Source organism: Pogoniulus pusillus, chromosome 14 (assembly GCF_015220805.1).
Source record: "Pogoniulus pusillus isolate bPogPus1 chromosome 14, bPogPus1.pri, whole genome shotgun sequence".
In the NCBI taxonomy this organism is placed as follows: Eukaryota; Metazoa; Chordata; class Aves; order Piciformes; family Lybiidae; genus Pogoniulus; species Pogoniulus pusillus.
In genome coordinates, this window is record NC_087277.1 from 28,505,031 (window position 1) to 28,525,879 (window position 20,849).

The window sequence follows — 20,849 nt, forward strand, 5'->3', positions numbered from 1 at the left end:
GTGCTCTTTGTTCTCTGCACTGCTCTTAAAAACCTCCACAGTCTTCACTCCTACACAAGAGCCAGATCTGATCCCTTCCCATCGTGGTGTTTCCCTGCCCGGTATTATCTGCACAGCTGTTAAGGAGGGGGTGGAATCTGGGTTAGGAGTGAATTGGAATGAGGCCAATGTAAAAAATATTGAATAGTTTATTAATTACATGTATAGGATTAACACCCCAGGGGTCTAACCCTGAACCTGACCCTAGGGGTCTTGACCCCTCCCCAGGGGTGGGTCTGAACACCACCAGGTGATGGTTAGCCCACTCCCCCCTTCCTGTCCCATAAAAGCAGGGATACTTCCTGTTCCTCTCTCCCTCTGCATCTCTCTCTCCCTCTACATCTCTCTCTCCCTCTGCATCTCCCTCTGCATCTCTCTCTCTCCCTCTGCATCTCTCTCTCTCCCTCTGCATCTCTCTCTCTTCCTCTGCATCTCTCTCTCTCCCTCTGCATCTCTCTCTCTCCCTCTGCATCTCTCTCTCTCCCTCTGCATCTCTCTCTCTCCCTCTGCATCTCTCTCTCTCCCTCTGCATCTCTCTCTCTCCCTCTGCATCTCTCTCTCTCCCTCTGCATCTCTCTCTCTCCCTCTGCATCTCTCTCTCTCCCTCTGCATCTCTCTCTCTCCCTCTGCATCTCTCTCTCTCCCTCTGCATCTCTCTCTCTCCCTCTGCCTCTCTCTCTCTCTGCATCTCTCTCTCTCTCTCTCTGCACGTCTCCGCATCACCCCGCTCCCTGCATACCAGCATACCACGCGGCCATCACCCAGGAGGCAGCCCAAGCCACCATCACAAACTCAGGTTGTATTTATACCTCCTGTATTTTCGCTATTTTCCCTTCCCTATGCCTTTTGTAAACTTCCCTACCTGAGATACCTTTTTAAGTTATTCTTAAACTCTTCTTTTTAACTTCCAAATCGAGGGAGATTCATTTATTCGGGTGTGCTTGCTTCTCCCTCTCTCTCCATCTAATCCCTTTCTTTGGGGGAGGAGGGGAGGGCACTCTACAAATTGTTATTGGTTCTATCAAAATTTTTATTAGAGTTTCTGGGAATTTAAATTAGAACCGAGACATTACACAAAGAAAACTTCCCCAAACTTACTCACTGGGCACAGCAGGGTCCGGGTTTGCAGGCTGGAGCAGTCGGACTGAGTGCTGTGTGCAGCAGGGAGTCTGCCCTCGGGCTGGGGCAGCAGCCGGCAAGTCCCAGTGTCCAAACTCGTCGCTGGGTCGTTGCTGGCTCCTTACCTATCTTCGGGCTCGATCGGGCAGGGTCAGGCTGCCAGTCGTAGGCAAGTCCCCACTTGGGTGCTTTGCAAAGTGTGGTGGCACACAGAGGCAGTGAGGCAAACGGGAGGTGAACAAAACCAAAGCAGCAGCAGCACACAAGCAGCTTGCTAAGGTTTGGAGCGTTTTGGCCAGCGTCTTTGAGCAGTAGCAACAGGGAAAACCAGCCCTGGAACCAGCCCTGAGTTACTGCTCCTGAAAAAGCAGATGCACAGGCCTGTGATCCTGAGCTGTGTTTATCACAAACCAAAGCAAGCTGCAAAGCAAGGCCAGATATGGTGTCTGTGAGAGACTGAGAGGCGCCAAAGCTTTTGGCTGCTTTCCTGCTTCTTCCACCCGGGAAGAAGGAGCAGAGAATCATAGAATCAACCAGGTTGGAAGAGACCTCCAAGCTCATCCAGTCCAACCTATCCCCCAGCCCTGTCCAGTCAACTAGACCGTGGCACTAAGTGCCCCACCCAGGCTTTGCTTGAAGACCTCCAGGGATGGTGCCTCCACCACCTGGGAAGAGGGGGGCAAGGTGGGTCTTTGGGCAGGTGTTTAGGGCATGTGATGGATATGTGTTCTAGGCATAATTTGGACCTTCCATCACAACCACTGAATTTTTGCTTGGTGTTCTAAAATAAAACAGACAGCCCTGGAGCAGGCTGCCCAGAGAGGTTGTGGAACCTCCTCTCTGGAGACTTGCAAAACCCACCTGGACATGCTCCTGCATGGCTGATCCTACTCTGACATGAAGGTTAGGCTTAGATGATCATAGAATGGTTTAGGTTGGAAGGGACCTCAAAGACCATCCAGTTCCAACCCTCTGCCATAGGCAGGGACACCTCCCACTAGAACAGGTCACTCAAGACCTCATCCAACCTGGCCTTGAACACCTGCAGGGAGGTTGTGGAGCACAGAAGCACCCAATGTGATCTTTGATCACATTGGGTGCTTCTGTGCTCCACAACCTCCCTGGGCAACCTGTGCCAGTGTCTCACCACCCTCACTGTAAAGAACTTCTTCTAACATCTAGTTTAGATCTTCTCTCTTCCAGTTTAAACCTGTGATCTTGAGTCCCCTCCAACCCCTCATGTTCTCTAATTCTGTTCTGTGATCCCAGCTGGGAATTCATCGACCCTGACTAGCAAAGCAATTGTCCTCAGTGCCTGTTTAACACAGCACCTCTGTTCAGAGAGGCTGGAAAGGGTATTTAGCTCTTGTCAAACAGCCCAAAATCTTTGGCTTCTAGCCCATGTTTGCCTGGGAGCCTTGATGATGCATGTGACAAAAGACTCCACTTGGGAGATGTTTCAGTGCCATGTAGGGCAAAGCAGTGGCCAAAGTGTTACTGGGTTGAAGGTGGCTTGTAGGTAAGTTGTCTTCAGCATCACAGGGGGCAATATCTTACCAGGATTCAGAAAGAGGCTGGATGGATTTGAACATGGCACAGGTTGGAACATGGCATGGATTTGACAGCCATGGCAGTGTTTTAATGAGGAGAAGTGATCTGCTTGGAACCACTCAAAAATGTGCATCCAAATTTTGGAGTTGTGCCTAAGGAGAGAAAGCAAAATGGAGTTGCACTTTTCAGGGTATCTTATAGTGACTAACTGCAAGGGCCAAACTGCTTCAAATGTGCAGACTGGGAATCACAGAATCACAGAATGTTAGGGGTTGGAAGGGACCTCCAAAGATCATCCAAGTCCAACTCGCCTGCCAGAGCAGAATCACCCAGGGCAGGTCATGCAGGAACACATCTAGGTGGGTTGTGAAAGTCTCCAGAGAAGAATCATAGAATCAGTCAGGCTTGGAAGGGACCACAGAGATCATTCTGTTCCAACCCCCCTGCCATGCCCAGGGGCACCCTACCCTAGAGCAGGCTGCACACAGCCTCAGCCAGCCTGGCCTTAAACACCTCCAGCCATGGGGCCTCAACCACCTCCCTGGGCAGCCCATTCCAGCCTCTCACCACTCTCATGCTGAAAAAACTTCCTTCTCCCAGGCTGAACCTGTCCACCTCCAGCTTTGCTTCATCCTCTCTAGTCCTGGCGCTCCCTGATCTCCTCAAAAATCCCTCCCCAGCTTTCTTGTAGGTCTCCTTCAGATCCTGGAAGGCCACAAGAAGGTCACCTCAGAGTCTCCTCTGCTCCAGCCTGCACAGCCCCAACTCTTTCACTCTGTGCTCACAGCAGAGCTGCTGCAGCTCTCTGAGCATCCTCCTGGCCCTGCTGGACACACTCCAGCAGCATCTCCACATCCCTCTTGTAATGGGGGTCTCCAAAACTGTATGCAGTACTCCAGGTGGGGTCTCAGCAGAGCAGAGGGGCAGAACCCCCTCCCTGGCCCTGCTGGCCACACTTCTGCTGCTGCAGCCCAGGCTCTGCCTGCTCTCTGGGCTGCAAGTGCACACTGCTGGCTCCTGTTGAGCTTCTCCTCCAGCAGCATCCCCAAGTCCTTCTCCTCAGGGCTGCTCTCCTGCCACTCACTGCCCAGCCTGGGTTTGTGCTTGGCATTGCCTCGACCTAGATGCAGGAGACTACACAACCTCTCTGGGCAGCTTGTTCCAGGACTCTGACAACCTCATTGCAAAGAAGTTTCTCCTCATGCTGAGACGAAACCTTTTATGTTCAAGTTTGTATCCATTGCTCCATCTCTTATTACTGTGCACCACCAAAAAGAGCTAGAATCATAGAATGAGGTTGGAAGGGACCTCAGAGGTCATCTACTCCAACCTCCCTGCCATGGGCAGGGACACCTCTCAGCTAGTCTTGGCTGCTCAAGGCCTCATTCATTCAACCTGGCCCTGAACTCCTCCAGGTAGCAGACATTCTAGCTAGGAGCATAGTACTGGAGCATATTGGAACATAATCTGCCCAGGGAGGTGGTGGAGGCACCGTCCCTGGAGGTGTTCAAGACTGGATGAGGCACTTAGTGCCATGGTCTGGTTGACTGGATAGGGCTGGGGGATAGGTTGGACTGGATGAGCTTGGAGGTCTCTTCCAACCTGGTTGATTCTATGATTCTGATGCCCAACCCCACCCTGCTGCCCAGTTAATTTCCAAGAGAAGCCAGGAAATAGAGAGTCTAAGAGAAGGCAGAATTTATATGCTTCAGGGTTCCAAAGGAATGCAGTGAAAACTCACTTGGAAGTGCCCCTAGATTTCACAGTACTAACAGCAACCCTAAAGCCTGTGGGTTTGGTAGACCACAGTGATTTCACTGCACAGAAGTCCTTGAGGTAAAGGCAATGGTTGTGCAAAGGTAAACCTTTCTGCTCTCTCTTCAGATATGTTTTTTTAAGTGAAACTGCTCAGGAACATTACTTTTTTAAAGCAGTGAAGCTGAGAGGTCACATTTGGTCATTATGGTAACTTCAGAATTTAGGAGGAATGGGCAAATTGGCAAACTTTTTGGTTTTCCTGGATTTTTTTTTCATCAACACAGAGAACAGCAAAGGTCCTGAAGCAAAGGCAGTCGTTTGAGATGGGGAAACAGCAGACAATAAGGTCACTTCACTCATAGCACTTTCCCAGCATCTATACAGAAGTGATCAATGTTTGCACGTCACAGCATTAAAAATAGACTCTTCTCTCACAGGATCAAATGCCATTAGTCAGAGGTTTCTGTTCTTCCTGGAAGCTGCTGCTTCTTTATTCCTTTGCACTAGGATGTTCATAGGATCAGTCAGGGTTGGAAGGGACCACAAGGATCATCCAGTTCCAACCCCCCTGCCAGGGGCAGGGGTACGCTACCCTAGATCCAGCCTGGCCTTAAATACCTCCTGGGATGGGGCCTCAACCACCTCCCTGGGAGGTGAGCAAATATAACCTCTACTACTTTTGATGGTAAACTATCTTTTATTATTATTATTATTGGCAAAGAGTTGTCATTTGGTAATCAATTCATAGAATCAGCCAGGTTGGAAGAGACCTTCAAGCTCATCCAGTCCAACCTAGCACCCAGCCCTGTCCAATCACAGTATCACCAAGGTTGGAAGAGACCTCACAGATCATCAAGTCCAACCCTTTACCACAGAGCTCAAGGCCAGACCATGGCACCAAGTGCCTCATCCAGGCTTCTCTGAGCACCACCAGGCACGGCGACTCCACCACCTCCCTGTGCAGCTCTCACCACTCTCATGGTGAAGAACTTCCTCCTCTTGTCCAGTCTGTTGGTCAAATCCCTGCTTCAAGCCACACATCTCATCATCTGCCTGCAAAACAGACATTAAAGAGGTGCTTACCTCTGTAGTAGGGATGGGATAGTGAGTGCTAGAGCAATGCCAGCAGCAAGCAGAAGTACATGAAATGGGAGTGTGGCTCTTTCAATCTTGTTTTCCAACTGTGCTTTCCCTTATAATGTGAGTTAACAGGATTTGACTATGAAGACACCAATTTAAACCCCAGGAAAGGGAGTTTTGCAGTGTTTCCTAGCAATAAGTTCTGCTTTCATTCATGTATTTTAGTGCCAGTAAATCTCTTCTGAGAGCAGCCTTGGCTGTTGCTGGCATACCAAGGATATGATTCCTAGGCCAGCTAAATGTCCAGGGGAGTGAGGGATGGCAATGAAAGCTCAAATTTGTGTTCATGGAGCAAGCAGTGGTGGTGGTTTAAGGTTTTAGTGGCACAGACTGTGCATGTTAAGGAAGAAAACCAAAAGGGAAGACAAGGACATTCCACTTTATAGTGTGCTAACCTGATTGTCCTACCTCAGAATGCTAAAGGAGACACACAAAAGGGAGAGCAAAGGCATGAAACAGTTTCTAAACGAGAAGTGGTTGTCCACATGAGCTGTGACAGCCTTCCCCCTGCCAGAGCCATTGCAGGTCACTGAGCTGATGGAGCCTAGCACATGCAAATGGCTCAAAACCTCAATCAGGCAAACACCTATATCTGCTTGAGGAGGAGTTCAGAGGCTCACAAGATGTTAGGGGTTGGAAGGGACAGAAGGAGATCATCCAGTCCAACCCCCATGCTGGAGCAGGGCAATCCTATCTAACACAGATCATAGAGGAACACATCCAGACAGGCCTTGAAAGGCTCCAGAGAAGGAGACTCCACAGCCTCTCTGGGCAGCCTGTGCCAGTGCTCTGTGACCCTTACAGTAAAGAAGTTCCCCCTTGTATTGAGGTGAAACCCCCTGTGCTGCAGCTTCCATCCATTGCTCCTTGTCCTATTCCAAGGACCAAGTGAGCAGAGCCTGTCCCCTCCCTCCTGACCCCCAGCCCTCAGAGATTTATAAACATTGATTAAATTCCCTCTCAGTCTTCTCTTCTCCAGACTAAACAGCCCCAGGTCCCTCAGCCTCTCCTCATCAGGCAGTGTTCCAGACCTCTAATCATCCTCATGGCACCCCCATTGGACCCTCTTCAGCAGATCTCTGTCCCTCTTAAAATGGGAAGGCCAAAACTGAAGGCAGTACTGAAGATAAGGTCTCACCAGGGCAGAGTAGAGAGTGTGGAGAACCTCCCTTGATCTGCTGGACACACTCTTCCCAATACACCCCAGGATGCCATTGGCCTTCTTGGCCACCAGGGCACATTGCTGTGCCATGGATGTTCTCCACCAGCACTCCCAGCAGTCACCTCCCAGCCTGTACTGGTGCAGTTTGTTATCCCTCCCCAGGTGCAGGACTCTGCACTTGTCCTTCTTGAACCTCATTTGGCTCCTCTGTGCCCAGCTCTCAGTCTGCCCAGGTCTCTCTGGATGGCTGCACAGCCTGTAGCTGTATCAGCCAAGCCTCCCAGTTTGGTCTGGGATTGGATAACTGAGGATGGGGGGAAGAGCAGGACCACAGTAACTTCAGAGCAATCTGAAGAGTGGGGTGTGGAGAAGACACAGCTGGCAGGGATGCTGTAGTGGCCTATCAAATTGTGCCTGGCAGAAAGGACAGGAGCAGGACTGCTCAATGCTTTCCCATCCTTTTGGTGGTGTCCCTGCCAGGAATCAAGCTTTAGGAAGATCAAATGAATTAATCCTCTATGCAAAAGGTAGTTCAAGTGTGTGCCTCTGCCATCTGGTTTTTAGATGATGACATTAGAAGCAGGTTGAAAGCAGGATTATTGATCTGTCTAGGACTGGGGGCAGACTGTCTCAGGTGCATTGGTGGGAACAGAGTATGAGACCTAAGGAAAAGGGCACCTGTAGAATACTCATTGCACCCTCTCCCTGGGCAACTTCTCCAAAGCACTGGGGTCTTGGGGGGATCTTCATTATGGCCTGAGTCTTCATGCTTTGCGATTGCCTGCTGCCACCACTCACCTCCAGGACCAAATCCCTTCACACAAGCTCCCTTTTGATGCCAGCCTGCTTTTATCAGCAGCTGAGCCCAGCAGCTTGGGCTGTGATCCAAGGCAGCGGGTGGGGAGCTGTGGGGTTTGCCAGCACTTCTGTGAAGGCACAGTGCTGCCGGCAGTGAAGTCAGCAGAGCTTCTTCACCAGCAGCTCACTTAACAGCCCAGTGTGTCAGGGGAAGGGGAAGCTACATGAGGGCTGTAGACACAATGCTAGAGATGGTGGCACTTTAGAGAATCATTTCATCTCTCACAAAGATATTTGATGGCTTTCAAAGGAGTGTTGCTATTACAGACAGCCTGGTAACTCAGAACAAGGTCTGCTGACAATGCCTTTGTCTTTTCAAAGACTTCCTCAGTGAAGATACTCCAGTGGGGACGAGTTTCCTCCGTGTGACAGCTCATGACAGTGACCAAGGTGTGAATGCTGCTATCCAATATTCAATGTTAGAGCACCAGCTGGAGTACTTCCAGATCCACCCCAGCACAGGCTGGGTGTACGTGAACTGCCTGCTACCCCAGGTAATGCGACTCTGCTTGGAACACAGCAACCCTCAAGGCCTCCAGCGCATTGCAGAGGGTGAATTGCAGCCTCTTGGTTTGCATGGAAGGGTTTGCAAACATCCTCTGCCTTCTGCCTGTCGCAGACGACGCGCATCAGCCGCTACATCGCAGCGACAGACGGAGGGAACAGGAGCAGCACTGTGGAGCTGACAGTCGTCGTCACCAGCGCTCGCAGCCAGCCACCCCAGTGGGAGCAGAGCAGATACTGGGTGACCCTCCCTGAAAACACCACTCGTGACACCAGGATAGTGGTATGTTAAAGCTGCAGTTATTCTCCCCCCCCTCTTCATTTCAACAGCTTCTTTTCATTTCAGTTCCTCCCTCTGCTGTGCCCTGTTTCCGTGTTCAGAGTGCATGGATGCCACTCTGCAGCCTGATGTGTTGTGTCCTCCTATGAATCCCCACAGCTGTGCACCTTGGCAGGGTCCATCAGCAGTACTTGTCACCAAGCAGGCCAGTCTCAGCTGGCAGCAGTTTTCCCAGTGACTTGTGCAGGCAGAGGCTGTGAGTGTGCAGCAAGACCCATGCCTTACCTGCATGGGGCATTGTGAAGGATTATGCAAAATTAATGATCTGCATTAATTTTCATATCCAGGCCATGATTGACAGTAACTATCAAAACTGTTTGTTAACAATAAAACTCACCAGAAAACTCAGTCACAGGTTCAAAAACTCACAGGCTGGAAATTTATACCTGCAGGGCACAGGCAAAACTCGAGCGCTTGTTTCTTAAAGTGGCTAACACAAATATTCTACTGGAAGAGGCTTTTAGGTATTTAGTCACCAAATTATAAATCAGAGAGTACCAAAAGCATATGGAACTCTGTCTAATTGGCCACTGAGACTTGATTCTTCCCAGGCTTCTGGGGAAAGGAGGCAGACAATCTCTGACCTTGTCTCTTGGCTCCTCTGGACTATCTGTGTATCTCCAGGACTTGTGATCTCAGCAGGAAGACTTTCAGGGGCAGGCAGGATGTCTTGAGGTGTGCACGGTCTCAGCACAGTGTCACACTGGGGGCTATGCAAGGCAACCACGTGCAGGCATTTGGAGCCTGTTCCTGGTAAGCTCTTCAGGCAAATTCAGGATGCAACGAGGCAGCAGCAGCCCTGTGCTACCTGTTTATCCCTTTTATCAGTATCCAGCCTGCGACTAGTGGGGCACTGGACATGGATTAGCCAATTGGAATGGCACTTTGCCAGGCCTCACAATATCAGGCAAAGCCAGGGCTTTTGACCTCCCCTCTCCAGGTTGCCTCCCCCAGCACAGGAGGAGCAGGGGAACAGGGAAACATGCCTGGGCAAGCTACCATGGATAAGCCCATGTTTGCTCTGTCAAGCCTACCACCACAGACGTCTTTGAGTGTTCACGTCAAGAGCCAGCTGCTCACTCCTCCACCCTGCCTGCCTGCATCTTTCCTGCAGCTTTTCTCAGTTTGGCACTACAGCATGGAACAATTGTTCACACAAGCTTCCTTTTGACGCCAGCCTGCTTTTATCAGCAGAGTTTTGGGCTCTTCTAGTCCAATCCAATTCCCTTTTAACCTTTATGGGCTCATTCTTTAAGGATGCTCTCTTCCATGAATTTCCAGATAGTCCCTGCCTCCTTCCTCCTGCATGCAATATCCAAGCACTTGCAAACAATTTGGGTTTTGTCTGTCTCTTGCCTGATAAATTTGTGATTTAGTGGATTCATTTTGGATTGCTTTTGTCTTGGAAGAAGGAGTGAGGAGGGATTTCCTTTGGCCAGTGATGCAGTTCTCGCTTGGTGCATTGACAGGCAGGTAAATTTACCATCAAAGTAAAGACCTGCCTCAAACCTAAACGTTGTGAAATGAAACTCACCTCTGTAAACAGTTTCTCTTTTGTCTGTTGTTCGTGTCACACAGGCAGGTATGTTCTTGGAGAGCATACGTGCAGCTATGTGTTTGCCATCAAACTGAACATGCGACACTTGCAGCACCGTGCTTCATGACCATGTCTGATGGCTCTTTTCTTCTTCAGACCATCAAAGCCACACCCCCCCTTGGTGATCCCAGGGTTACCTATAACCTGGAGGAGGGTCAAGTGCCAGAAACTAACATGCCAGTTCGTTTCTATCTGAAGCCAAACAGAGTTGATGGATCTGCTTCTCTTCTAGTCGCTGAACCACTTGACTTTGAGACAACTAAGTTTTTCACCCTGACAGTCCGAGCACAAAGCGTAGCCATGACTCCCTTAGCTTCCTTTACCACTGTCTGTGTGAACATAACAGGTAAGCTTTGCTGCTGGTAGAACAACTCATCCAGAGCAACATTCTTGTTGTTTTCAGTGTAGCTTCCTTCGTTAAGGTGATGCCTGTGCAATGCCAAGTCACCTAAGGATGTTCTGTATGTTTCTGTACGCTACAAGGAGGTCCTGCAGGCATTAAAAAGGTTTGTCTGAGGCAGTTTCCAAGTGCAAGAGTGGAAACCTTAGGGTGCAAAAAATGGGCTGTCTGAAGGTTTTTGCAACACCAGTGCCTGCTTTTATAAATGTGAGTTATAACAAGCCCAGGGATCAGTACGGGTTGGGGACTGACCTGTTAGAAGGCAGCAAAGGGGAAAAGGACCTGGAGGGTCCTAACTGATGAGAGGTTGACTATGAGCCAGCAATGTGCTCTGGTGGCCAGGAGGGCCAATGCCATTCTGGGGTGTATTAGAAGGGCTGTGGTTAGTAGGTTGAGAGAGGTTCTCCTGCTCTTCTACTCTACCCTGGTGAGGCCACATCTGGAGTAGTGGGTCCAGTTTTGGTCCCCCTAGTTCAAGAGGGACATGGAGATGCTTGAGAGAGTCCAGTGCAGAGCCACTGGAGTGGATGATGGAGTGGAACATCTTCCTTACAAGAAGAGCTTCAGGGAGCTGGGGGTCTTTAGCTTGGAGAAGAGGAGACTGAGAGGTGAGCTCAGAAATGTTTATAAGTATGTGCAGGTGAGTGGCAGGAGGCTGGAGCCAGGCTCTGCTGGGTGATGCCCAGTGACAGGACAAGAGGCAATGGGTGGAAGTTGAGGCAGAGGAAGTTTCATGTAAACATGAGGAGGAATTTTTCCCCTGTGAGGGTGCCAGAACACTGTCACAGGCTGCCCAAGGGGGTTGTGGAGTCTCCCTCTCTGGAGATCTTCAAAACCTGCCTGAATGTGTTCCTGTGTGATCTGCTCTAGATGATCCTGCTCTGGCAGGGGTGTTGGGCTGGATGAGCTTTGGAGATCACTTCCAGCCCCTGACATTCTGTGTGATTCTGTGTGTAATTGAAAAGCTTTTCTTTTGATGGGAGGAGAGAGCTAGTGAATGTCCCCAAGCTATCCAAAGCAGACAGAAATATTCTGTGCTGTAGAGGAAGAAACAGCTTGGTTGGGCTGGGTTTGTGTTTGATATTTGTTAAGGGGGGAGGTTGTTACATTCAGAATTTCCTGTGGGACACTGAGACTAAAATTCAAGAAAAGGAGATGCCAGGTTGCCCACTGACAGGTGCAACTTTCAGCCCTCTTTAGAGTAGGATCATTTTGTAGGGCTCCACATCAAATCCTGAATGTGATTTTCATCCCTACTTTTTCTGAAGCATTGCTTTTGATATGTTGCCATATAGATGAAAATATGAATAAGTGAAATCTCCAGCAAAAACTATCATGGAAATGAGAGATTAAGTGGTGATTTGATTGGGAATCCAACTTCCCTGCTTCACTTTGTCAGAGCAGTGCACCAGTGCAGGAGCCCCCTCAGGTTTGTACAGTAAGAACCCTTCAAGTCAGGGGCTGAACCTCATTGTAGGTTACAGACCCTGTCCCAGAAATGTTTTCTTATAGTGCAGTTATTGGTGTCAGAATTGGGCAGAAGCTTCATTTAGCTGACAAGTGAAAATCCTTTTTCCATCACCTGGGATGTTGTATGAAAAAAAGGTTTACACACACCAATATGTTGTGTAAAAGCAGAACTGAAGACCTTAAAGAGATAAAGTTTCAGGTGCAGAATTGTCCTTTATTTATGCACAAGCACACAGAAAAGGAAACCTTCTGTAGCTCCTTATTTTGCTCAGGCAGTTTGGTGAAGTTTTTCTTTAACAAGACATCACAGTATCACCAAGGTTGGAAGAGACCTCACAGATCAGCAAGTCCAACCCTTTAGCACAGAGCTCAAGGCCAGACCATGGCACCAAGTGCCACGTCCAGTCCTGCCTTGAACAGCTCCAGGGATGGCGACTCCACCACCTCCCCGGGCAGCCCATTCCAGTGTCCAATGACTCTCTCAGTGAAGAACTTTCTCCTCACCTCCAGCCTAAATCTCCCCTGGTGCAGCCTGAGGCTGTGTCCTCTTGTTCTGGTGCTGGCCACCTGAGAGAAGAGAGCAACCTCCTCCTGGCCACAACCTCCCCTCAGGTAGTTGTAGACATCTATCAAATATGGGGGGGGGGACGACACACAAGCCTATTAGAAAAGAAGATTTCACAGATGGTTATGCATAAAAGAGAGGAAGGAGATTTGAATTTACAGGAGCCCACAGCAACAACTTTTAAAAGAAAAGTAAGCTGAGACACTGGTCCTGCAAAGAGCTGTGTGTCAGAATCAACCACGGTACAACTAGGTGTGTGCTGAGGGGTTTGCAGAAAAAGGTAGTAAGGACTTTCTGTGCTCTTCATCATAAAGATGGTTGGAAGAAAGAAACAGTCATTACAGCTCCTCTGATTGGGCACTGTGCCAGGCCACAGGAAAAGTGACTTTCTTAAAATGTGACTAATACACTGTGAAAAGTGGATTTTAAAGAGGGGGGGGGGGGGGGAATCGTAGGAGAATCATAGAATCACAGAATCAAGCAGGTTGAAAGAGATCTCCAAGATCATTCAGTCCAACCTAGCACCCAGCCCTGACCAGGCAACCAGACCATGGCACTAAGTGCCCCAGCCAGGCTTTGCTTCAACACCTCCAGGGATGGTGACTCCACCACCTCCCTGGGCAGCCCATTCCAATGCCAATCACTCTCTCTGCCAGCAACTTCCTCCTAACATCCAGCCTAGACCTCCCCTGGCACAACTTGAGACTGTGTCCCCTTGTTCTGTTTCTGGGTGCCTGGCAGAAGAGCCCAACCCCACCTGGCTACAGCCTCCCTTCAGGTAGCTGCAGACAGCAATGAGCTCTGCCCTGAGCCTCCTCTTCTGCAGGCTGCACACCCCCAGCTCCCTCAGCCTCTCCTCATAGGGTTTGTGCTCCAGGCCCCTCACCAGCTTTGTCACCCTTCTCTGGACACCTTCCAGCATCTCAACATCTGGAGAACAGAAGGCTCTGAGGAGAACTTATTGTGGCCTTCCAGTACCTGAAGGGGGCTACAAGAGAGCTAGGAAGGGACTGTTTAGGCTGTCAGGCAGTGATAGGACTGGGGGGAATGGAGCAAAACTAGAAGTGAGTAGATTCAGATTGAATGTTAGGAAGAAGTTCTTCCCCCTGAGGGTGGTGAGATCCTGGCACAGGTTGCCCAAGGAGGTGGTAAAAGCCTCAGCCCTGGAGGTCTTTAAGACTAGGCTGCACGTGGCTCTGGGCAAGCTGGTGTAGTGTGAGGTGTCCCTGCCCATGGCAGAGGAGTTGGAACTGGATGATCCTTGAGGTCCCTTCCAAGCCTGACAGTTCTATGATCTGAGTTGATATTAGGTCACTGCCCCCCAGAAACTGCTCAAGGTCTGTAAAAATGCCTCCTGATAGCTGCTGTGGAAATGCTAAGACCCAAAGTAGGGTTGCTTCCTCCAATGAGCAATATTACTTCTTTCTTCAGGCAAAGTTACAACTGTGGAACAAAACACAGTAAAAAAGCTTACAGTCTTGAAACCCTTTCTTACCATGGTGCCCATCACCTCCTCTTGCAGATGTCAATGACAATGTTCCATTCTTCATGTCTTCCAACTATGAGGCGTCTGTGCCGGAGGGGGCTGACGTTGGCACATCTGTGGTTCAGGTGTTAGCTACAGACTTGGATTCTGGCCTTCATGGAGAGGTTTGACCTTTCATCCAATTCTTTTCCTCTCAGTGGGCTAAGTTTAGTATTGTCATGATGCTCTTAACTATTTCCCTTTCAGGTGCGCTACTCGCTGTTGAAAGATGCTGCTGAGGATTACCAATTCTTCGCCATTGAGCCTGAAACTGGAGTTATTTCCACCCGTGCAGCTTTTGACAGAGAGAAAAGAGCCTCTTATTTGATTGAAGTTCAGTCCCAGGACTCTTCAGAGTCTGCTAGACCTGGTGTTCGTGACCAGCCCAACACAGGTAAAACTAGTAAGGAGTTACATATTGGGTGGCTTAGGCTGGAAGAGACTTTAGAGATCATCTAATGCAATGCCCCTGCCATGGGCAGGGACCCATCTCAACTAGACCAGGTTACTCAAGGCCTCATCCAACCTGGCCTTAGGCTGGATGTTTGGAGGAAGTTCTTGCCAGAGAGATTGGCATTGGATTGGGCTGCCCAGGGAGGTGGTGGAGGTGTTCAAGCCAAGACTGGATGAGGCACTTAGTGCCATGGTCTGATTGATTGGCTCGGGATGGGTGCTAGGTTGGACTGGATGATCTTGGAGGTTGCTTCCAACCTGGTTGATTCTATGATTATGTGATCTCCAGGGAAGGAACATCCACAAACTCTCCCCAGAGTCTTGCCACCCTCATAGAGAAGAATTTCTTCCTAATATCCAATCTGTACCTATTCTTCTCCAATTTAAATCCATTCCCCTTTGTCGTGTTGGTGGATGCCCTTGAAAAAAAATCCCTCTCCAGCCTTTCTGTAGGAGTCCTTCAGCTACTGGAAGGCAGCTGTAAGGTCCCCCTGGAGTCTTCCCTTCTCCAGGCTGAACAATCCCAGCTCCTTCAGCCTACCCTCACAGCAGAGGTGCTCCAGCTGCTGGATCATCTTTGTGGCCCTGCTCTGGGCTTGTTCCAACAAGATATCAGAGACTGAGTGGCTGGAGAGCAGCCAGGAGGAAAGAGACCTGGGGGTACTGATAGATAGTAAGCTGAAGATGAGGCAGCAGTGTGCCCAGGTGGCCAAGAGAGCCAATGGCATCCTGGCCTGGCTCAGGAACAGTGTGGCCAGTAGGACAAGGGAGGTTCTTCTGCCCCTATACTCAGCACTGCTCAGGCCACCCCTTGAGTGCTGTGTCCAGTTCTGGGCCCCTCAATTCAAGAAAGATGTTGAGGTGCTGGAACATGTCCAGAGAAGGGCAACAAAGCTGGTGAGGGGCCTGGAACACAAACCCTATGAGGAGAGGTTGAGGGAGCTGGGCCTGTTTAGCCTGGAGAAGAGGAGGCTCAGAGGTGATCTTATTACTGTCTACAACTACCTGAAGGGACATTGTAGCCAGGTGGGGGTTGGCCTCTTCTCCCAGGCAACCAGCAATAGAACAAGGGGACACAGTCTCAAGTTGTGCCAGGGTAGGTCTAGGCTGGATATTAGGAAGAAGTTCTTCACAGAGAGAGTGATTGGCATTGGAATGGGCTGCCCAGGGAGGTGGTGGAGGCACCGTCCCTGGGGGTCTTCAAGCAAAGCCTGGATGAGACACTTAGTGCCATGGTCTGGTTGATTGGATAGGGCTGGGTGCTAGGTTGGACTGGCTGAGCTTGGAGGTCTCTTCCAACCTGGTTGATTCTATGATTCTATGATTCTATGATTAACTCTTCCAGATTTGGAGGGTGTGTGAGCTGTCTGGAGTACCCCAAGGTATTCCACCTCTGTCATTCCTAGTCCACATGTTCCTCTTGCCTCTCCTCCTTAGACACAGCCTACGTAAGGATCTTTGTCAGCGACGTGAACGACAACGCTCCAGCATTTCCTCAGGCAGTGTATGAGGTCAGCATAGATGAGGACAGGGATGTTGGAAGTCCTGTTTTAACTGCAGCAGCAGATGATGCAGATGAAGGTAAGTGAACCCTGCATGTCCTTTTAAGTCCTCTTAGTGTTACTGTGTGCTGTGTGCAATGCTGCTTATTTCATGGGCAAACAAATCTCTGCATTCAGGAGGTGCAGCCTGAGGCAGTTGTAAAAGTGAGAGAGACATTATGGATACATAGGAGCATGTCATTGTGCTAGGTGCTCAGGCCTGCCCTGCAAATGCTAAGCTAGCTGCCAGGCTCTCTGGGGCAGAATGAGATCACTTTGAGTCACAACCTTGCTGTGACTTCATAACAGGTGACAGAAAAGCTCCACTCACTCTTCAGCATGTGCTTGCTTTGCACCCAGCCCTGGCCAACCAACCAGACCATGGCACTAAGTGCCCCAGCCAGGCTTGGCTTCAACACCTCCAGCCACGGCCACTCCACCACCTCCCTGGGCAGCCCATTCCAATGCCAATCACTGTCTCTGCCAACAGCTTCCTCCTCACATCCAGCCTAGACCTCCCCTGGCACAACTTGAGACTGTGTCCCCTTGTTCTGTTGCTGCTTGCCTGGCAGAAGAGCCCAACCCCACCTGGCTACAGCCTCCCTTCAGGTAGTTGTAGACAGCAATGAGCTCTGCCCTGAGCCTTCTCTTCTCCAGGCTGCACACCCCCAGCTCCCTCAGCCTCTCCTCATAGGATTTGTGGTCCAGGCCTTTCACCATCTTTGTCACCCTTCTCTGGACACCTTCCAGCACCTCAACATCTCTCTGGAATTGAGGAGCCCAGAACTGGACACAGCACTCAAGGGGTAGCCTGAGCAGTGCTGAGTACAGGGGCAGAATAACCTCCCTTGTCCTGCTGGCCACACTGCTCCTGATGCAGCCCAGGATGCCATTGGCTCTCCTGCCCACCTGGGCACACTGCTGGCTCATCTTCAGCTACTCTCTACCAGCACTCCCAGGTTCCTCTCTGCCTGGCTGCTCTCAGCCACTCTGTCTTCAGCCTGTAGCACTGCTTGGGGTAGTTGTGGCCAAAGTGCAGTTGGAAAGTTCTTACCTGAGTTTGCTTAAAACAGTATTTCCTCTGTATTCTCTGTGTTTACTCAATGAGTCTTCTGAGATGGATTCTTGCTCAAAATTGAGGATTTCTGTTATATTTTAGCACCATCCAGCGGTTTTGGGGGAAAAAAAAGCCTAGATAATATTGGCATGTGAAATAGGAGGCTTAGGAAATAGTATCAGAGAATCAGTCAGGGTTGGAAGGGACAACAGGGATCACCTAGTTCCAACCTCCCTGCCACAGACAGGGACACCCTACCCTAGATCAGGCTGGCCAGTGCCTCATCCAGCCTGGCCTTAAACACCTCCAGGGATGGGGCCTCAAGCACCTCCCTGAGAGGTGAGCAAATATAGCTTCTAGTACTTTTGACAGTAAATTATCTTTTATTATTATTATTATTATTGGCAATTAGTTGTCATTTGGTAATAAATTCATAGAATCAGTCAGGTTGAAAGAGACCTCCAGGATCATCCAGGCCAACCTAGCACCTAGCCCTAGCCAATCAACCAGACCATGGCACTAAGTGACATGTTCAAGAAAAGACTGGATGAGGCACTTGGTGCCTTGGTCTGGTTGATTGGCCAGGGCTGGGTGCTAGGTTGAACTGAATGATCTTGGAGGTCTCTTCCAACCTGGTTGATTCTATGATTCTAAGTGCTCAATCCAGGCTTTGATTGAACACCTCCAGGGACAGTGACTCCACCACCTCCCTGAGCAGCCCATTCCAATGCCAATCACTCTCTCTGGCAACAACTTCATCCTAGCATCCAGCCTAGACCTCCCCTGGCACAGCTTGAGACTGTGTCCCCTTCTTCTGTTTCTGGGTGCCTGGCAGAAGAGACCAACCCACACCTGGCCACAGCCTCCTTGCAGGTAGCTGTAGACAGCAATGAGCTCTGCCCTGAGCCTCCTCTGCTGCAGGCTGCACACCCCCAGCTCCCTCAGCCTCTCCTCACAGGGCTGTGCTCCGGGCATGCAAATTAGAGGCATGCAGTTCCTTGTTATCAACAAACAGCTGCTTCTCTGTGACTGCAAATTACATCTGTAAACATAAATGGAGACCTAACCCCCAGTCTAGGCTACGCAACTCCTGATTACATGCAGGGATCACTCTGGTGGTGGCTGTGCTGGTTTGAGGCTAACTGAAATATTCTAATGAGAGAAATTAGACCATTGGTTGTAAAAAGAAAGTAATGATCAAGTCTATATCATTCATTGGTTTGCTAAAAGGGATGAAAAGCCAAAGTATAAATACAATTTGTCCTTCTTTTGCCTTCTTCTCTCCTGAGCATGGGATCTCTTCTCTCTAATCTCTTCCACTAACCCTGGCTAACATTTTCAGATAACAACGTGAGCTTCACTGGTTGTTTTGTTGTCTGTATGGGAAAGAGAGGGAGAAAGGGGTTTAAAAGGAGAGTGAGGCTATGGTCTAGGAAGTTCTTCACAGAGAGAGTGATTTCCCATTGGAATGGGCTGCCCAGGGAGGTGGTGGAGGCACTGTCCGTGGAGGTCTTCAAGAAGAGACTGGCTGGGGCACTTGGTGCCATGGTCTGGTTGACTGGATAGGGCTGGGTGCTAGGTTGGAGTGGATGATCTTGGAGGTCTCTTCCAACCTGGTTGATTCTATGATTCTATGATTAAGGATGCTGGAATGAAGGTTGGACTTGGATGATCCTAGTGGTCCTTTCCAACCATAGTGATTCACAGTGATTAGATGTTGTGCTGAGAGATTTGGTTTAGTCAATGATTTGTCAGTGAGAAGCTGGGTGATGGTTGGACTCGATGACCTTCCAGGTCTTTTCCAACCTTCTTGATTAGGAGGAAGTTCTTCACAGAGAGAGTGATTTCCCACTGGAATGGGCTGCCCAGGGAGGTGGTGGAGGCACCGTCCCTGGGGGTCTTCAAGAAAAGACTGGATGAGGCACTCAGTGCCATGGTCTGGTTGACTGGATAGTGCTGGGGGATAGGTTGGACTGGCTGATCTTGGAGGTCTCTTCCAACCTGGTTGATTCTATGATTGGACTTGATGAGCTTGAAGGGCATTTCCAATCTAGGAGATTCTGTGAAAGAGAAGGGTGGGTATGAGTCCCTTTTGGGCAGTTTCTTTGTCCAGGAGGGAATTTGGGTTTCTGTATTGTTTCTTGTTTGTATACAATTGTGAATACTTGAAAATATTGTGTATATATGCTTGTAAATTTAGCTTTGCTGTAAATGTAGCTTCATCTTACTTTCAAGCTATCTGAGCTGGTCTGGTGAATTCCAACGAGGGGAGGGGAGGGGAGTTCCTCAACCCACCACAGTGGCTGTGGATATGTTTTATCTCCACCCCACACTGCTTCTCTTGGTTACCTGTCCTCTCTGTGCAGCTGGACTGAGCGTTCAGAGACTGGACAAGCAGTGCTCCTCTGCTTTCTCTTGTAGGTGCAAATGCCAGACGTAGGTATCAGATCACCTCAGGAAATGCAAAAGGAGTTTTTGATGTAGAACCTGAGGTTGGAACCATCTTCATTGCTCAGCCTCTGGATTATGAACAAGAACAACGTTACGAGCTCCGGCTTGTGGCTTCTGATGGCAAATGGGAGAACCACACTCTTATCATCATCAACATTGTCAACAAGAATGATGAAGCACCAGTCTTCACCCAGAATGAATACCAGGCCAGTGTCATGGAGGAGCTCACAGATCTGCCTGTCTTTGTCCTAAAGGTAAAACAGTTTGCATAAAGAAAGACAAAACCTGACTTATCATTCAGCTCAGTGCCATCCACTCACTCCCATCCAGAAAGACAGTTTCTTTAGGTTGGGTGAGTATTAGAGGCTGTAAAGAAGAAAATTAATAGAAAGCCTGGTTGAATTTACATGGTGAGCTTGCTCCTCTGACCACCCAAAACCAACATTTGGATGTGATTATTCCAAACTAAATTACCCTGTGGTACTAGATTGTTGAGTTGGCCTCACTTAGGCCACATGGAAGTGGGAAGACACGAGCTTATACCAATATGGTACATAGGTGGTCAGTCCATTTATTGAAGCTAAGTGTGACACCTCTAGAGTGGAGTTCAGTACAGGGGCAAGCACTTTTGATAGGCTTACATAGGCAGAACGTGGGCTGTCCACATACATGGAGGCAGACCTGACCAACTACCCCCCTTAATACCCCTTTGTGCAGCTAGCCACAATGTTTGCTTGTTCCCAGAGCTAATCAGCCTCAGCCTGCCCCCTCTTCAAGACCCCCTTGCACGGCTCAGCTACAGATAGCAGCTAAAGTTTCCCAGCTTCTACTCAAGGCCACTTTCCTGCAGCTGTGCCTCCTTATCAGAACAACCTAACGTTACCCTGCCTGTTCTTTTCACTTCAGTTCTGCTCAAACCCTGCCACTAGATGTTGAAAAATGTGATGTCTTTCCTTTGCAGAGCTGATACATCTTCAATAACTGTATAAGCATATCGTGGTTGGCACACATAGTTTGAGCATTTAAGTCATAGATTCTTGGGCTAAATTTATGCTATCAAACAAGCATTACCAGGGATTGACTCTGGAACTGGGTTTGTCTTCACTGTTTTGTTGTTAGAGCAGTCCTTGTGCTCGGCTGGCCCAGTTACTAGTCTCCCAAACAATCCCTGAATGCAGATCAGGAGCTGGGAGTTCTCTTTGGGCTGTGCTCATGATCAGCTTGGATGTATAGCCACCCCAATTTCTGTGTCTTCTCTTCACTCAATCCCTTTTGCTTTTGTATTCCAGCTCCAAAGTGGCTTACAAGAAACACTTGCT

The 20,849-nt window shown here is 49.4% G+C and overlaps 1 protein-coding gene across 1 annotated transcript in view; it reads left to right on the top strand.

The window, feature by feature from the left end:
* The window catches only part of LOC135181475 (neural-cadherin-like), an 88,437-nt gene that overhangs the window by 30,937 nt on the left and 36,651 nt on the right, over nt 1–20,849 (top strand). Inside the window, exons 11-17 of the mRNA XM_064154712.1 lie at nt 7,949–8,121; nt 8,247–8,414; nt 10,165–10,414; nt 14,026–14,153; nt 14,236–14,422; nt 15,919–16,062; nt 19,501–19,784. Of these exons, the coding sequence (XP_064010782.1) occupies nt 7,949–8,121; nt 8,247–8,414; nt 10,165–10,414; nt 14,026–14,153; nt 14,236–14,422; nt 15,919–16,062; nt 19,501–19,784 (1,334 nt within the window). The remainder of the gene's footprint in view (nt 1–7,948; nt 8,122–8,246; nt 8,415–10,164; nt 10,415–14,025; nt 14,154–14,235; nt 14,423–15,918; nt 16,063–19,500; nt 19,785–20,849) is intronic.